The sequence below is a fragment of the Oncorhynchus tshawytscha genome, linkage group LG08 (genome assembly GCF_018296145.1).
Source record: "Oncorhynchus tshawytscha isolate Ot180627B linkage group LG08, Otsh_v2.0, whole genome shotgun sequence".
Lineage (NCBI taxonomy): Eukaryota > Metazoa > Chordata > Actinopteri > Salmoniformes > Salmonidae > Oncorhynchus > Oncorhynchus tshawytscha.
In genome coordinates, this window is record NC_056436.1 from 5,453,970 (window position 1) to 5,468,503 (window position 14,534).

Below are 14,534 nucleotides of genomic sequence, written 5' to 3' on the forward strand. Positions count from 1 at the left end.
GTTCAGTATATCAGGTGAAGGTAAGGTTCAGTATATCAGGTGAAGGTAAGGTCCAGGTGAAGGTAAGGTTCAGTATATCAGGTGAAGGTAAGGTTCAGTATATCAGGTGAAGGTAAGGTTCAGTATATCAGGTGAAGGTAAGGTCCAGGTGAAGGTAAGGTTCAGTATATCAGGTGAAGGTTAGGTTCAGTATATCAGGTGAAGGTAAGGTCCAGGTGAAGGTAAGGTTCAGTATATCAGGTGAAGGTTAGGTTCAGTATATCAGGTGAAGGTAAGGTCCAGGTGAAGGTAAGGTTCAGTATATCAGGTGAAGGTAAGGTCCAGGTGAACGTAAGGTTCAGTATATCAGGTGAAGGTAAGGTTCAGTATATCAGGTGAAGGTAAGGTTCAGTATATCAGGTGAAGGTAAGTTTCAGTATATCAGGTGAAGGTAAGGTTCAGTATATCAGGTGAAGGTAAGGTCCAGGTGAAGGTAAGGTTCAGTATATCAGGTGAAGGTTAGGTTCAGTATATCAGGTGAAGGTAAGGTCCAGGTGAAGGTAAGGTTCAGTATATCAGGTGAAGGTAAGGTTCAGTATATCAGGTGAAGGTACATGATTACACTACCAGTCAAATTTCTAGAACACCTAATCATTCAAGGGTTTTTCTTTATTTTTACATCAAAATGATAAAATAACACAAGTGAATCATGTAGTAACCAAAAAAGTATTATTCAAAGTAGCCACCCTTTGCCTTGGTGACAGCTTTGCGCACTCTTGGCATTCTCTCAACCAGCTTCATGAGGTAGTCACCTGGAATGCATTTCAATTAACAAGTGTGCCTTCTTAAAATAATTTGTGCAATTTCTTTTTTCCTTAATGCGTTTGAGCCAATCAGTTGTGTTGTGACAAGGTAGGGGGGATAAACAGAAGATAGCCCTATTTGGCAAAACGGTAAATAAGAATTTGTTCTTATCTGACATGCCTAGTTAAATAAAAAATTAAAAAATAAAACATGTAATATTATGGCAAGAAAAGCTCAAATGAGCAAAGAGAGACGACAGTCCATCATTACTTTAAGACATGAAGGTCAGTCAATAGGGGAAATTTCAAGAACTTCAGAAGTTTCTTCAAGTGCAGTCCCCAAAAAATGATCAAGTGCTATGATGTAACTGGCTCTCATGAGGACCACCACTGGAAAGGAAAACTCAGAGTTACCTCTAATGCAGAGGATAACTTTATTAGAGTTACCAGCCTCCGAAATTGCAGCCCAAAGAACTGCTTCACAGAGTTCAAGTAACAGACACATCTCAACATCAGCTGTTCAAAGGAGACTGCGTGAATCAGGCCTTCATGGTCGATTTGCTGTAAAGAAAACACTACTAAAGGACACCAATAAGAATACGAGACTTACTGTTAAGGGAATTTTTATCAATGATGACTAATTATGTATACATTTCAATCAGGACTGAATAATCCAAATACTGTTATGTTACTGTACATGTATGAATTTTCTCTCTTGCTCCCAGTATTGAATATAATGTAGTCAGGAGTTTAGTACAATGACGGTCTGTTCCTTTGTACAAATGAATGAACTATCTCCAGATGGCAGGGACGGACTATCTCCAGACTGTCTAGAATGCTGATTTACAGTGACTGACCTTGGCTTTAGGAGAGGAGGGAAGGCTCGAGAACTATAGGGCCTCTCTACCGGTGTCATGAAAGAGTTAGAACATTTAGAAAACGCTGACGTCATTTTCAGTTTATAACCTGTGGTAAAATGTGTATGAACTCAGTGCTCTCTTGATAAAGGCTGTTACTTGAGTTTTAAGACCGGGGCTCTGTCCATTCTTATAAAATAAGGGTCATACAAACCCTTATGCATTGACAGAGTGTTTCATTTTGATTGGGAATTAAAACAGAGGAATTTAGAATTCCTCCAACACTTACTTGGGCCGAGAAACAGGAGCAATGGACATTAGACCGGTGGAAATTTGTCCTTTGGTCTGGAGTCCAAATTGGAGAATTATGGTTCCTACAGCTGTGTCTTTGTGAGATGCGGTGGAGGTGAACGGATGATCTCCGCATGGTGTATTTCACCCCATAAAGCATGGGGGGAGGTGTTTTGGTGTGGGGGTGCTTTGCTGGTGACACGGTCTGTGATTTATTTAGAATTCAAGGCACACTTAACCAGCATGGCTACCACAGCCTTCTGCAGCGATACGCCATCCCATCTGGTTTGGGCTTGGTGGGACTATCATTTGTTTTCCAACAGGACAATGATCCAACACACCTCCAGGCTGAGGAAGGGCTATTTAACCAAGAAGGAGAGTGATGGAGTGCTGCATCAGATGACATGGCCTCCACAGTCCCCCGACCTCAACCAAATTGAGATGGTTTGGGATGAGTCGGACCGCAGAGTGAAGGAAAAGCAGTCAACAAGTGCTCAGAATATATGGGAAGTCAATCAAGACTGTTGGAACAGCATTCCAGGTGAAGCTGGTTCAGAGAATGCCAAGAATGTGCAAAGCTGTCATCAAGGTTAATTAACCTCAAATATAAATAAATCTTTTTTGTTTTAATACAAACTCATTAAAAATGCAAAGGTGAAATGTATTGAGTCAATAAGTATTCAACCCCTTTGTTATGCCAAGCCTAAATAAGTTCAGGAGTAAAAATGTGCTGAACAAGTCACAAAATAAGTTGCATAGATGCACTCTGTGTGTAAAAATCATGTTTAACATGATGTTTGAATGATTACCTCATCTCTGCACTCTCTGTACTCCACACATACAATTATCTCTAAGGTCCCACGAAGACTAGGGAGGTTTTTCAATGCCTCGCAAAGAAGGGCATCTGTTGGTAGATGGGTAAAAATAAAATAAAAACCAGACATTGAATATCCCTTTGAGCATGGTGATGTTTTCAATTACACTTTGAATGGGGTAACATTACACCCAGTCACTACAAAGATACAGGTGTCCTTCCTAACTCAGTTGCCAGAGAGGAAGGAAACCGCTCAGGGATTTCACCATGAGGCCAATGGTGACTTTAAAACAGTTACAGAGTTGGCTGTGATAGGAGAAAACTGAGGATGGATCCACAACATTGTAGTTACTCCACAATTCTAATCTAAATAACAGAGTGAAAAGAAGGAAGCCTGTACAGAAAAAAATATCCCAAAACATGCATCCTGTTTGCAATAAGGCACTAAAGTAAAACAGCACAAAATTGGGCAAAGAAATTAATTAGTTATGTTTGGGCCAAATCCAACACAACACATCACTGAGTACCACTCCTCATATTTTCAAGCATGGTGGTGGCTGCATCATGTTATGGGTATGCTTGTCATCGGCAAAGACTGGGGAGTTTTTTAGGATAAAAAGAAATGGAATAGAGCTAAGCACAGGTAAAATCCTAGAGGAAAACCTGGTTCGGTTTCCTTTAGAAAAGACACTGGGAGACAAATTCACCTTTCAGCAGGACAATAGCCTAAAACACAAGGTCAAATCTACACTGGAGTTGCTTACCAAGACAACATTGAATGTTCCTGAGTGGCCTAGTTACAGTTTTGACTTAAACCTGCTTGAAAATCCAAGACAAGAATTGAAAATGGCTGTCTAGCGATGATCAACAACCAATTTGCGATATACATATACTGGGACAGGCATTTCCAGGGAGAGGGCCCTAAACTACTAGCCAGGTTATGAGGCATAGTTCCCAGCTGGATCAATGAGTTATGAGACAGAGTTCCCAGTGGTGTCACTGAGCTATGAGACAGAGTTCCCAGCTGGATCACTGAGCTATGAGACAGAGTTCCCAGCTGGATCACTGAGCTATGAGACAGAGTTCCCAGCTGGATCACTGAGCTATGAGACAGAGTTCCCAGTGGGATCACTGAGCTATGAGACAAGAGTTCCCAGCTGGATCACTGAGCTATGAGACAGAGTTCCCAGTGGGATCACTGAGCTATGAGACAGAGTTTAAGTCTGTATTCAAGGTGTGGAGCCCAGAGAGCCAGGAGTGCAGTCGGATCTCAGTAAGGCAGTGGTCTCTGACAGTACACAGGATGCAAAGAAGGGACCAAGCAGTGTATCTGTTTGCTGCCAGTCAACCAGTGAAGCAGGTGTACTGCAACTGCAAATATATTTATTTATTTTTTCCTCAACTTTTTCAACTTTTTCACTCCGGACGCTTTATCTGGACACGATTCGTCAGGACCTCCAACAGCCGAAGCTAAGTAGTAACATTAACATGATGCCTTCTAATTGCAGCCGCTGTACTCGCCTTACGGCGAGGATAGCTGTGCTGCAAGCCCAGCTTCAGACGCAATCGTTAGGCAAGGGTAATTTCAGTGTAGGAAAGGATGAAACAGCGTCTGTGCCACCAGTAAGTACAGATAGTAGTATAAATCCCTGACACAGTCCCCGCAGCCGGACAACTTTCTCACGGTTTCTGGAAGGAAATGCTGTAGGAACGCTCAACCGGTGTCGCTCATTCAGCCGACAGAAACTTTCAACCGGTTTTCCCCATTAAGCAGCGGGTCGGAGTCAGAGGCCGATTCTTCTCTGGTCTCTACTCCTCCCGTTACGGGGTCTGAGACGCCGAAGCTTCCCACCATTAGCTCTGACAAATTGAAAACTCTAGTCATTGGAGACTCCATTACCCGCAGCATTAGACTTAAAGCGAATCATCCAGCGATCATACACTGTTTACCCGGGGCAGGGCTACCGACGTTAAGGCTAATCTGAAGATGGTGCTGGCTAAAGCTAAAACTGGCGAGTGTAGAGAGTATAGAGATATTGTTATCCACGTCGGCACCAACGATGTTAGGATGAAACAGTCAGAGATCACCAAGCGCAACATAGCTTCTGCGTGCATATCAGCTAGAAAGATGTGTCGGCATCGAGTAATTGTCTCTGGCCCCCTCCCAGTTAGGGGGAGTGATGAGCTCTACAGCAGAGTCTCACAACTCAATCGCTGGTTGAAAACTGTTTTCTGCCCCTCCCAAAAGATAGAATTTGTAGATAATTGGCCCTCTTTCTGGGACTCACCCACAAACAGGACCAAGCCTGACCTGCTGAGGAGTGACGGACTCCATCCTAGCTGGAGGGGTGCTCTCATCTTATCTACCAACATAGACAGGGCTCTAACTCCTCTAGCTCCACAATGAAATAGGGTGCAGGCCAGGCAGCAGGCTGTTAGCCAGCCTGCCAGCATAGTGGAGTCTGCCACTAGCACAGTCAGTGTAGTCAGCTCAGCTATCACCATTGAGACCGTGTCTGTGCCTCGACCTAGGTTGGGCAAAACTAAACATGGCGGTGTTCGCCTTAGCAATCTCACTAGGATAAAGACCACCTCCATTCCTGTCATTACTGAAAGAGATCATGATACCTCACATCTCAAAATAGGGCTACTTAATGTTAGATCCCTTACTTCAAAGGCAATTATAGTCAATGAACTAATCACTGATCATAATCTTGATGTGATTGGCCTGACTGAAACATGGCTTAAGCCTGATGAATTTACTGTTTTAAATGAGGCCTCACCTCCTGGCTACACTAGTGACCATATCCCCGTGCATCCCGCAAAGGCGGAGGGGTTGCTAACATTTACGATAGCAAATTTCAATTTACAAAAAAAAAAAAAAAAAATGACGTTTTCGTCTTTTGAGCTTCTAGTCATGAAATCTATGCAGCCTACTCAATCACTTTTTATAGCTACTGTTTACAGGCCTCCTGGGCCATATACAGCATTTCTCACTGAGTTCCCTGAATTCCTATCGGACCTTGTAGTCATAGCAGATAATATTCTAATCTTTGGTGACTTTAATATTCACATGGAAAAGTCCACAGACCCACTCCAAAAGGCTTTCGGAGCCATCATCGACTCAGTGGGTTTTGTCCAACATGTCTCTGGACCCACTCACTGTCACAGTCATACGCTGGACCTAGTTTTGTCCCATGGAATAAATGTGGTGGATCTTAATGTTTTTCCTCATAATCCTGGACTATCGGACCACCATTTTATTACGTTTGCAATTGCAACAAATAATCTGCTCAGACCCCAACCAAGGAACATCAAAAGTCGTGCTATAAATTCACAGACAACACAAAGATTCCTTGATGCCCTTCCAGACTCCCTCTGCCTACCCAAGGACGCCAGAGGACAAAAATCAGTTAACCACCTAACTGAGGATCTCAATTTAACCTTGCGCAATACCCTAGATGCAGTTGCACCCCTAAAAACTAAAAAAAAATTCTCATAAGAAACTAGCTCCCTGGTACACAGAAAATACCCGAGCTCTGAAGCAAGCTTCAGAAAATTGGAACGGAAATGGCGCCACACCAAACTGGAAGTCTTCCAACTAGCTTGGAAAGACAGTACCGTGCAGTACCGAAGAGCCCTTACTGCTGCTCGATCATCCTATTTTTCTAACTTAATTGAGGAAAATAAGAACAATCCGAAATTCCTTTTTGATACTGTCGCAAAGCTAACTAAAAAGCAGCATTCCCCAAGAGAGGATGACTTTCACTTTAGCAGTGATAAATTCATGAACTTCTTTGAGGAAAAGATTATGAATATTAGAAAGCAAATTACGGACTCTTCTTTAAACCTGCGTATTCCTCCAAACCTCAGTTGTCCTGAGTCTGCACAACTCTGCCAGGACCTAGGATCAAGAGAGACGCTCAAGTGTTTTAGTACTATATCTCTTGACACAATGATGAAAATAATCATGGCCTCTAAACCTTCAAGCTGCATACTGGACCCTATTCCAACTAAACTACTGAAAGAGCTGCTTCCTGTGCTTGGCCCTCCTATGTTGAACATAATAAACGGCTCTCTATCCACTGGATGTGTACCAAACTCACTAAAAGTGGCAGTAATAAAGCCTCTCTTGAAAAAGCCAAACCTTGACCCAGAAAATATAAAAAACTATCGGCCTATATCGAATCTTCCATTCCTCTCAAAGATTTTAGAGAAGGCTGTTGCTCAGCAACTCACTGCCTTCCTGAAGACAAACAATGTATACGAAATGCTTCAGTCTGGTTTTAGACCCCATCATAGCACTGAGACGGCACTTGTGAAGGTGGTAAATGACATTTTAATGGCATCGGACCGAGCTCTGCATCTGTCCTCGTGCTCCTAGACCTTAGTGCCGCTTTTGATACCATCGATCACCACATTCTTTTGGAGAGATTGGAAACCCAAATTGGTCTACACGGACAAGTTCTGGCCTGGTTTAGATCTTATCTGTCGGAAAGATATCAGTTTGTCTCTGTGAATGGTTTGTCCTCTGACAAATCAACTGTAAATTTCGGTGTTCCTCAAGGTTCCGTTTTAGGACCACTATTGTTCTCACTATATATTTTACCTCTTGGGGATGTTATTCGAAAACATAATGTAAACTTTCACTGCTATGCGGATGACACACAGCTGTACATTTCAATGAAACATGGTGAAGCCCCAAAATTGCCCTCGCTAGAAGCATGTGTTTCAGACATAAGGAAGTGGATGGCTGCAAACTTTCTACTATTAAACTCGGACAAAACAGAGATGCTTGTTCTAGGTCCCAAGAAACAAAGAGATATTCTGTTGAATCTGACAATTAATCTTAATGGTTGTACAGTCGTCTCAAATAAAACTGTGAAGGACCTCGGCGTTACTCTGGACCCTGATCTCTCTTTTGAAGAACATATCAAGACCATTTCAAGGACATCTTTTTTCCATCTACGTAACATTGCAAAAATCAGAAACTTTCTGTCCAAAAATGATGCAGAAAAATTAATCCATGCTTTTGTCACTTCTAGGTTAGACTACTGCAATGCTCTATTTTCCGGCTACCCGGATAAAGCACTAAATAAACTTCAGTTAGTGCTAAATACGGCTGCTAGAATCCTGACTAGAACCAAAAAATTTGATCATATTACTCCAGTGCTAGCCTCTCTACACTGGCTTCCTGTCAAAGCAAGGGCTGATTTCAAGGTTTTACTGCTAACCTACAAAGCATTACATGGGCTTGCTCCTACCTATCTCTCTGATTTGGTCCTGCCGCATACCTACACGTACGCTACGGTCACAAGACGCAGGCCTCCTAATTGTCCCTAGAATTTCTAAGCAAACAGCTGGAGGCAGGGCTTTCTCCTATAGAGCTCCATTTTTATGGAACGGTCTGCCTACCCATGTAAGAGACGCAAACTCGGTCTCAACCTTTAAGTCTTTACTGAAGACTCATCTCTTCAGTGGGTCATATGATTGAGTGTAGTCTGGCCCAGGAGTGGGAAGGTGAACGGAAAGGCTCTGGAGCAACGAACCGCCCTTGCTGTCTCTGCCTGGCCGGTTCCCCTCTTTCCACTGGGATTCTCTGCCTCTAACCCTATTACAGGGGCTGGGTCACTGGCTTGCTGGGGCTCTCTCATGCCGTCCCTGGAGGGGGTGCGTCACCTGAGTGGGTTGATTCACTGTTGTGGTCATCCTGTCTGGGTTGGCGCCCCCCCCTTGGGTTGTGCCGTGGCGGAGATCTTTGTGGGCTATACTCAGCCTTGTCTCAGGATGGTAAGTTGGTGGTTGAAGATATCCCTCTAGTGGTGTGGGGGCTGTGCTTTGGCAAAGTGGGTGGGGTTATATCCTTCCTGTTTGGCCCTGTCCGGGGTGACCTCGGATGGGGCCACAGTGTCTCCTGACCCCTCCTGTCTCAGCCTCCAGTATTTATGCTGCAGTAGTTTATGTGTCGGGGGCTGGGGTCAGTTTGTTATATCTGGAGTACTTCTCCTGTCCTATTCGGTGTCCTGTGTGAATCTAAGTGTGCGTTCTCTAATTCTCTCCTTCTCTCTTTCTTTCTCTCTCTCGGAGGACCTGAGCCCTAGGACCTGAGCTCCAGGACTACCTGACATGATGACTCCTTGCTGTCCCCAGTCCACCTGGCCATGCTGCTGTTCCAGTTTCAACTGACCTGAGCCCTAGGACCATGCCCCAGGACTACCTGACATGATGACTCCTTGCTGTCCCCAGTCCACCTGGCCATGCTGCTGCTCCAGTTTCAACTTCCACCTGACTGTGCTGCTGCTCCAGTTCAACTGTTCTGCCTTATTATTATTCGACCATGCTGGTCATTTATGAACATTTGAACATCTTGGCCATGTTCTGTTATAATCTCCACCCGGCACAGCCAGAAGAGGACTGGCCACCCCACATAGCCTGGTTCCTCTCTAGGTTTCTTCCTAGGTTTTGGCCTTTCTAGGGAGTTTTTCCTAGCCACCGTGCTTCTACACCTGCATTGCTTGCTGTTTGGGGTTTTAGGCTGGGTTTCTGTACAGCACTTTGAGATATCAGCTGATGTACGAAGGGCTATATAAATAAATTTGATTTGATTTGAACTCTGTGACAAAATCACATTTTGGGAGGCTGACAAGGAGGCACTATCTGGCACTTGACTGACCTGGCCCTCTATGTGAAGATACTGTAGGCAAGATGTCGATCTGACAGGGGGAGGAACAGCCTGGCAGGATGTCTATCTGACAGGGGGAGGAACAGCCTGGCAGTATGTCTATCTGACAGGGTGAGGAACAGCCTGGCAGGATGTCTATCTGACAGGGGAGGAACAGCCTGGCAGGATGTCTATCTGACAGGGGGAGGAACAGCCTGGCAGGATGTCTATCTTACAGGGGAGGAACAGCCTGGCAGGATGTCTATCTTACAGGGGAGGAACAGCCTAGCAGGATGTCTATCTGACAGGGGAGGAACAGCCTGGCAGGATGTCTATCTTACAGGGGGAGGAACAGCCTAGCAGGATGTCTATCTGACAGGGGGAGGAACAGCCTGGCAGGATGTCTATCTTACAGGGGAGGAACAGCCTAGCAGGATGTCTATCTGACAGGGGGAGGAACAGCCTGGCAGGATGTCTATCTGACAGGGGAGGAACAGCCTAGCAGGATGTCTATCTGACAGGGGAGGAACAGCCTGGCAGGATGTCTATCTTACAGGGGGAGGAACAGCCTAGCAGGATGTCTATCTGACAGGGGAGGAACAGCCTAGCAAGATGTCTATCTGACAGGGGGAAGAACAGCCTAGCAAGATGTCTATCTGACAGGGGGAGGAACAGCCTAGCAAGATGTCTATCTGACAGGGGAGGAACAGCCTAGCAAGATGTCTATCTGACAGGGGGAGGAACAGCCTAGCAAGATGTCTATCTGACAGGGGAGGAACAGCCTAGCAGGATGTCTATCTGACAGGGGGAGGAACAGCCTAGCAAGATGTCTATCTGACAGGGGAGGAACAGCCTAGCAAGATGTCTATCTGACAGGGGGAGGAACAGCCTGGCAGGATGTCTATCTGACAGGGGGAGGAACAGCCTAGCAAGATGTCTATCTGACAGGGGGAGGAACAGCCTGGCAGATGTCTATCTGACAGGGGAGGAACAGCCTAGCAAGATGTCTATCTGACAGGGGGAGGAACAGCCTGGCAGGATGTCTATCTGACAGGGGGAAGAACAGCCTAGCAAGATGTCTATCTGACAGGGGGAAGAACAGCCTAGCAAGATGTCTATCTGACAGGGGGGAACAGCCTGGCAGGATGTCTATCTGACAGGGGAGGAACAGCCTAGCAAGATGTCTATCTGACAGGGGGAGGAACAGCCTAGCAAGATGTCTATCTGACAGGGGAGGAACAGCCTGGCAGGATGTCTATCTGACAGGGGGAGGAACAGCCTAGCAAGATGTCTATCTGACAGGGGAGGAACAGTCTGGAAGGATGTCTATCTGACAGGGGGAGGAACAGCCTGGCAGGATGTCTATCTGACAGGGGAGGAACAGTCTGGAAGGATGTCTATCCGACAGGGGGGAACAGCCTGGCAGGATGTCTATCTGACAGGGGAGGAACAGCCTAGCAAGATGTCTATCTGACAGGGGGAGGAACAGCCTAGCAAGATGTCTATCTGACAGGGGGAGGAACAGCCTGGCAGGATGTCTATCTGACAGGGGGAGGAACAGCCTAGCAAGATGTCTATCTGACAGGGGGAGGAACAGTCTGGAAGGATGTCTATCCGACAGGGGGAGGCACAGCCCAGACATGTTAACAGTTTTCAAGAGGATGTGGTGATGAATTCATCTCTCTCTCTCTACCCTGCTGTAGAAGGCAGCTGGTACTTTCAGTACAGTGTAGAAAGATGTCTCCGACAACATGTTGTCTAGGCTTGTTCTTCATCTTATTTCCATGTGAGGTTCCCTCAATCTAAAAATAAATCAATATAATAGCTAACTGTATCTTACTGTATATATCTTAATATGCTTTTTTGGTGAATTCTGTATCATCCAACTATCTGATTGCCAGCTTTGATGAATTCTGAATTCATAATCACTCTCTAAACTGGCTTTTCAACAGGTCATGTAAAGTGTGTTGCGTTTCGTCAGTCTCCGTCCCTGACAGTGAAGGACGGGCGCGAGGCGGAGATCCACTGTAGCCATGATGACAGTAACCTGTTGGTGATGTTGTGGTACCAACAGAGACAGGCCAGTCCTGGTATGACTCTGATCGGGTACAGTTACGGCACCACTGAGCCTAACTACGAGGGTTTGTTTGAGGAGAGGTTCAGGCAGAAGAGAGAGGAAAACCTGAAGGGAACTCTCGTCATCTCCAAACTAACAGTAGCAGACTCTGCTGTGTACTTCTGCGCAGCCAGTCGCACAGTGATGTGGCTTTACGTCAGCCTCTCACCAAAAACCTGACACACACACACACACACACACACACGCGCGCGCTCAGGAAATCCAACGCAGGCTGCCGCTCCGGCTTTTCAAACGGTCTTATATGACATCTGGTGGTTTTAACTTTAGAGAGTTTGTGTTAACGTGTCCGCATATTTCAGTTCAGAAGAGTTTGTGTTTGTATTATGATGACATTTTGTGAAGTTTTTGTTCATTTTATTTTCGGCTGATCGGGCACAAAATGTCAGTAGCCGAAGTCTATGCGCTTTTCTGGTCTGGTCAAAAGTAGAGATTCTTCATCAAAGATTTTGTTTTCAGTGAGAGATGACTCATTGTCATTTAGAAATACACCACCACACATCTTAATTAAATGTAAAATTGCGAGACTAAAATCTCCTCTGTAAAAATGTCAAAATAAATGACAGATGCATTGAGTTGTCTTAGATTAATTCGGACAATTTTGAGGAAGTGTATACTGGCTACTGCGTATCAAGATGGACCAACAGTACTATTTGTCACTTTTTTCTCGTTTTTTCAAGTGAAGGTCTTCACAGAGGTCTTCACAGAGGTCTTCACAGAGGTCTTCACAGAGGTCTTCACAGAGGTCTTCACAGAGGTCTTCACAGAGTATGCGAGGACACTAGGGGCCAGCCGAACTGAAGCATACTGACACAATTAGTGACCTTGAGGGAGGGGATTCAGCGACCTTGGGGGAGGGGTTTCAGTGACCCAGGGGATGGGCTTCAGTGACCCTAGGGAGGGGTTTCAGTGACCCAAGGGGAGGGGCTTCAGCGTCCTTGGGGGAGGGGCTTCAGTGACCCAGGGGGAGGGGTTTCAGTGACCCTGGGGGGCTTCAGTGACCCAGGGGAGGGGCTTCAGTGACCCAGGGGGAGGGGTTTCAGTGACCCTGGGGAGAGGCCTCAGTGACCCTGGGAGGGGGCTTCAGTGACTCTGGGGAGGGGCATCAGTGACGCTAGGGGAGGGACCTCAGTAACCCTGGGGGAGGGGCCTCAGTGACCCTGGGGGAAGGGCCTCAGTGAGAGCCGTACTCTGTGTACAATGAGGTTGAATGTCATTCACAGAGATGATGAGTGACATGACGCATCCTATAGTCCTCCTGAGTTGGCTGTTTCTCCTGTCCCCAAGTGAGTGTCTGAGGTTAGCTTTGTAGCTGGGATTCTTGGAGTAATTAGAGTTGTACCAACTCTTAATAGACACAGTGATGGCTTGTCTCTCTTCTTCCTCCTCTCTTCTCCTCTCTTCCTCTCCTGTCCTCTGATCCTCTCCCCTGCCCTCCTCTCCTCTCCTCTCCTCTCTTCTCAACAGGTCAGTGTGGAGCAGCAGGCCCCATAGTGCTTCAGCCCAGACAGCTCCTCACCCTTCCTGGTAACACCACCACCTCCAGTCCAGTCACCCTGCAGTGCTCCCTGGGTCCAGGCTTCAGCATGCCCAGCTACACCATGATGTGGTACCGACAGGTCAGAGAAGTTACCAGGGCATTACACCATGATGTGGTACCGACAGGTCAGAGAATTACACCCTGATTACACCCTGATGTGGTACCGACAGGTCAGAGAAGTTACCAGGGCATTACACCCTGATGTGGTACCGACAGGTCAGAGAAGTTACCAGGGCATTACACCCTGATGTGGTACTGACAGGTCAGAGAAGTTACCAGGGCATTACACCCTGATGTGGTACCGACAGGTCAGAGAAGTTACCAGGGCATTACTTCAACTAGTCAACTAGTCATTTAATTACATTTTGCAGTAGCTTGGTGGTAGTTGAACTAAATAAAAATCTTGGTAGTGTTTTCAGTAGTTAATTACTGTTTTACCAGGTAGCAGTGTAGCTAGCTACTGGAACTACACACTACTGTTTTACCAGGTAGCGGTGTAGCTAGCTACTGGAACTACACACTACTGTTTTACCAGGTAGCGGTGTAGCTAGCTACTGGAACTACACACTACTGTTTTACCAGGTAGCGGTGTGGTTAACTACTGGAACTACACACTACTGGTTTGGGGTGGAGTGGCCAGACGGTTGGTAGGTGGGGTGGGGTGGGGTGGAGTGGAGTGGGTGGGGTGGGGTGGGGTGGCCAGCAGGTTGGTAGGTGGGGTGGGGTGGCCAGCAGGTTGGTAGGTGAGGTGGGGTGGAGTGGGGTGGGGTGGAGTGGCCAGCAGGTTGGTAGGTGAGGTGGGGTGGGGTGGAGTGGCCAGCAGGTTGGTAGGTGGGGTGGGGTGGGGTGGGGTGGACAGGCCAGCAGGTTGGTAGGTGAGGTGGGGTGGAGAGGCCAGCAGGTTGGTAGGTGGGGTGGGGTGGAGAGGCCAGCAGGTTGGTAGGTGAGCTGGGGTGGAGAGGCCAGCAGGTTGGTAGGTGAGGTGGGGTGGGGTGGGGTGGAGAGGCCAGCAGGTTAGTAGGTGAGGTGGGGTGGAGTGGCCAGCAGGTTGGTAGGTGAGGTGGGGTGGAGAGGCCAGCAGGTTGGTAGGTGAGGTGGGGTGGAGTGGCCAGCAGGTTGGTAGGTGAGGTGGGGTGGAGAGGCCAGCAGGTTGGTAGGTGAGGTGGGGTGGAGAGGCCAGCAGGTTGGTAGGTGAGGTGGGGTGGAGTGGCCAGCAGGTTGGTAGGTGAGGTGGGGTGGAGTGGCCAGCAGGTTGGTAGGTGAGGTGGGGTGGAGAGGCCAGCAGGTTGGTAGGTGAGCTGGGGTGGAGAGGCCAGCAGGTTGGTAGGTGAGGTGGGGTGGGGTGGGGTGGAGAGGCCAGCAGGTTGGTAGGTGAGGTGGGGTGGAGTGGCCAGCAGGTTGGTAGGTGAGGTGGGGTGGAGTGGCCAGCAGGTTGGTAGGTGAGGTGGCCAGCAG

General features: G+C 47.1%; 1 protein-coding gene and 1 gene segment (V, D, J or C); both read left to right on the forward strand.

Moving 5' to 3' along the window:
• The first annotated feature begins 11,060 nt into the window (after positions 1–11,060).
• On the forward strand, positions 11,061–12,378 carry LOC112255844. The segment is given in 2 exon segments: positions 11,061–11,191; positions 11,358–12,378. Coding segments are annotated over 2 exon segments (393 nt in total).
• A 332-nt stretch (positions 12,379–12,710) lies between these two features.
• Positions 12,711–14,534, forward strand: part of LOC112255846 (M1-specific T cell receptor beta chain-like) — a 33,200-nt gene continuing 31,376 nt past the window's right edge. The window contains exons 1-2 of the mRNA XM_042325115.1: positions 12,711–12,825; positions 13,007–13,158. Coding sequence (XP_042181049.1) covers positions 12,750–12,825; positions 13,007–13,158 — 228 coding nt within the window. The 5' untranslated portion in view covers positions 12,711–12,749. The remainder of the gene's footprint in view (positions 12,826–13,006; positions 13,159–14,534) is intronic.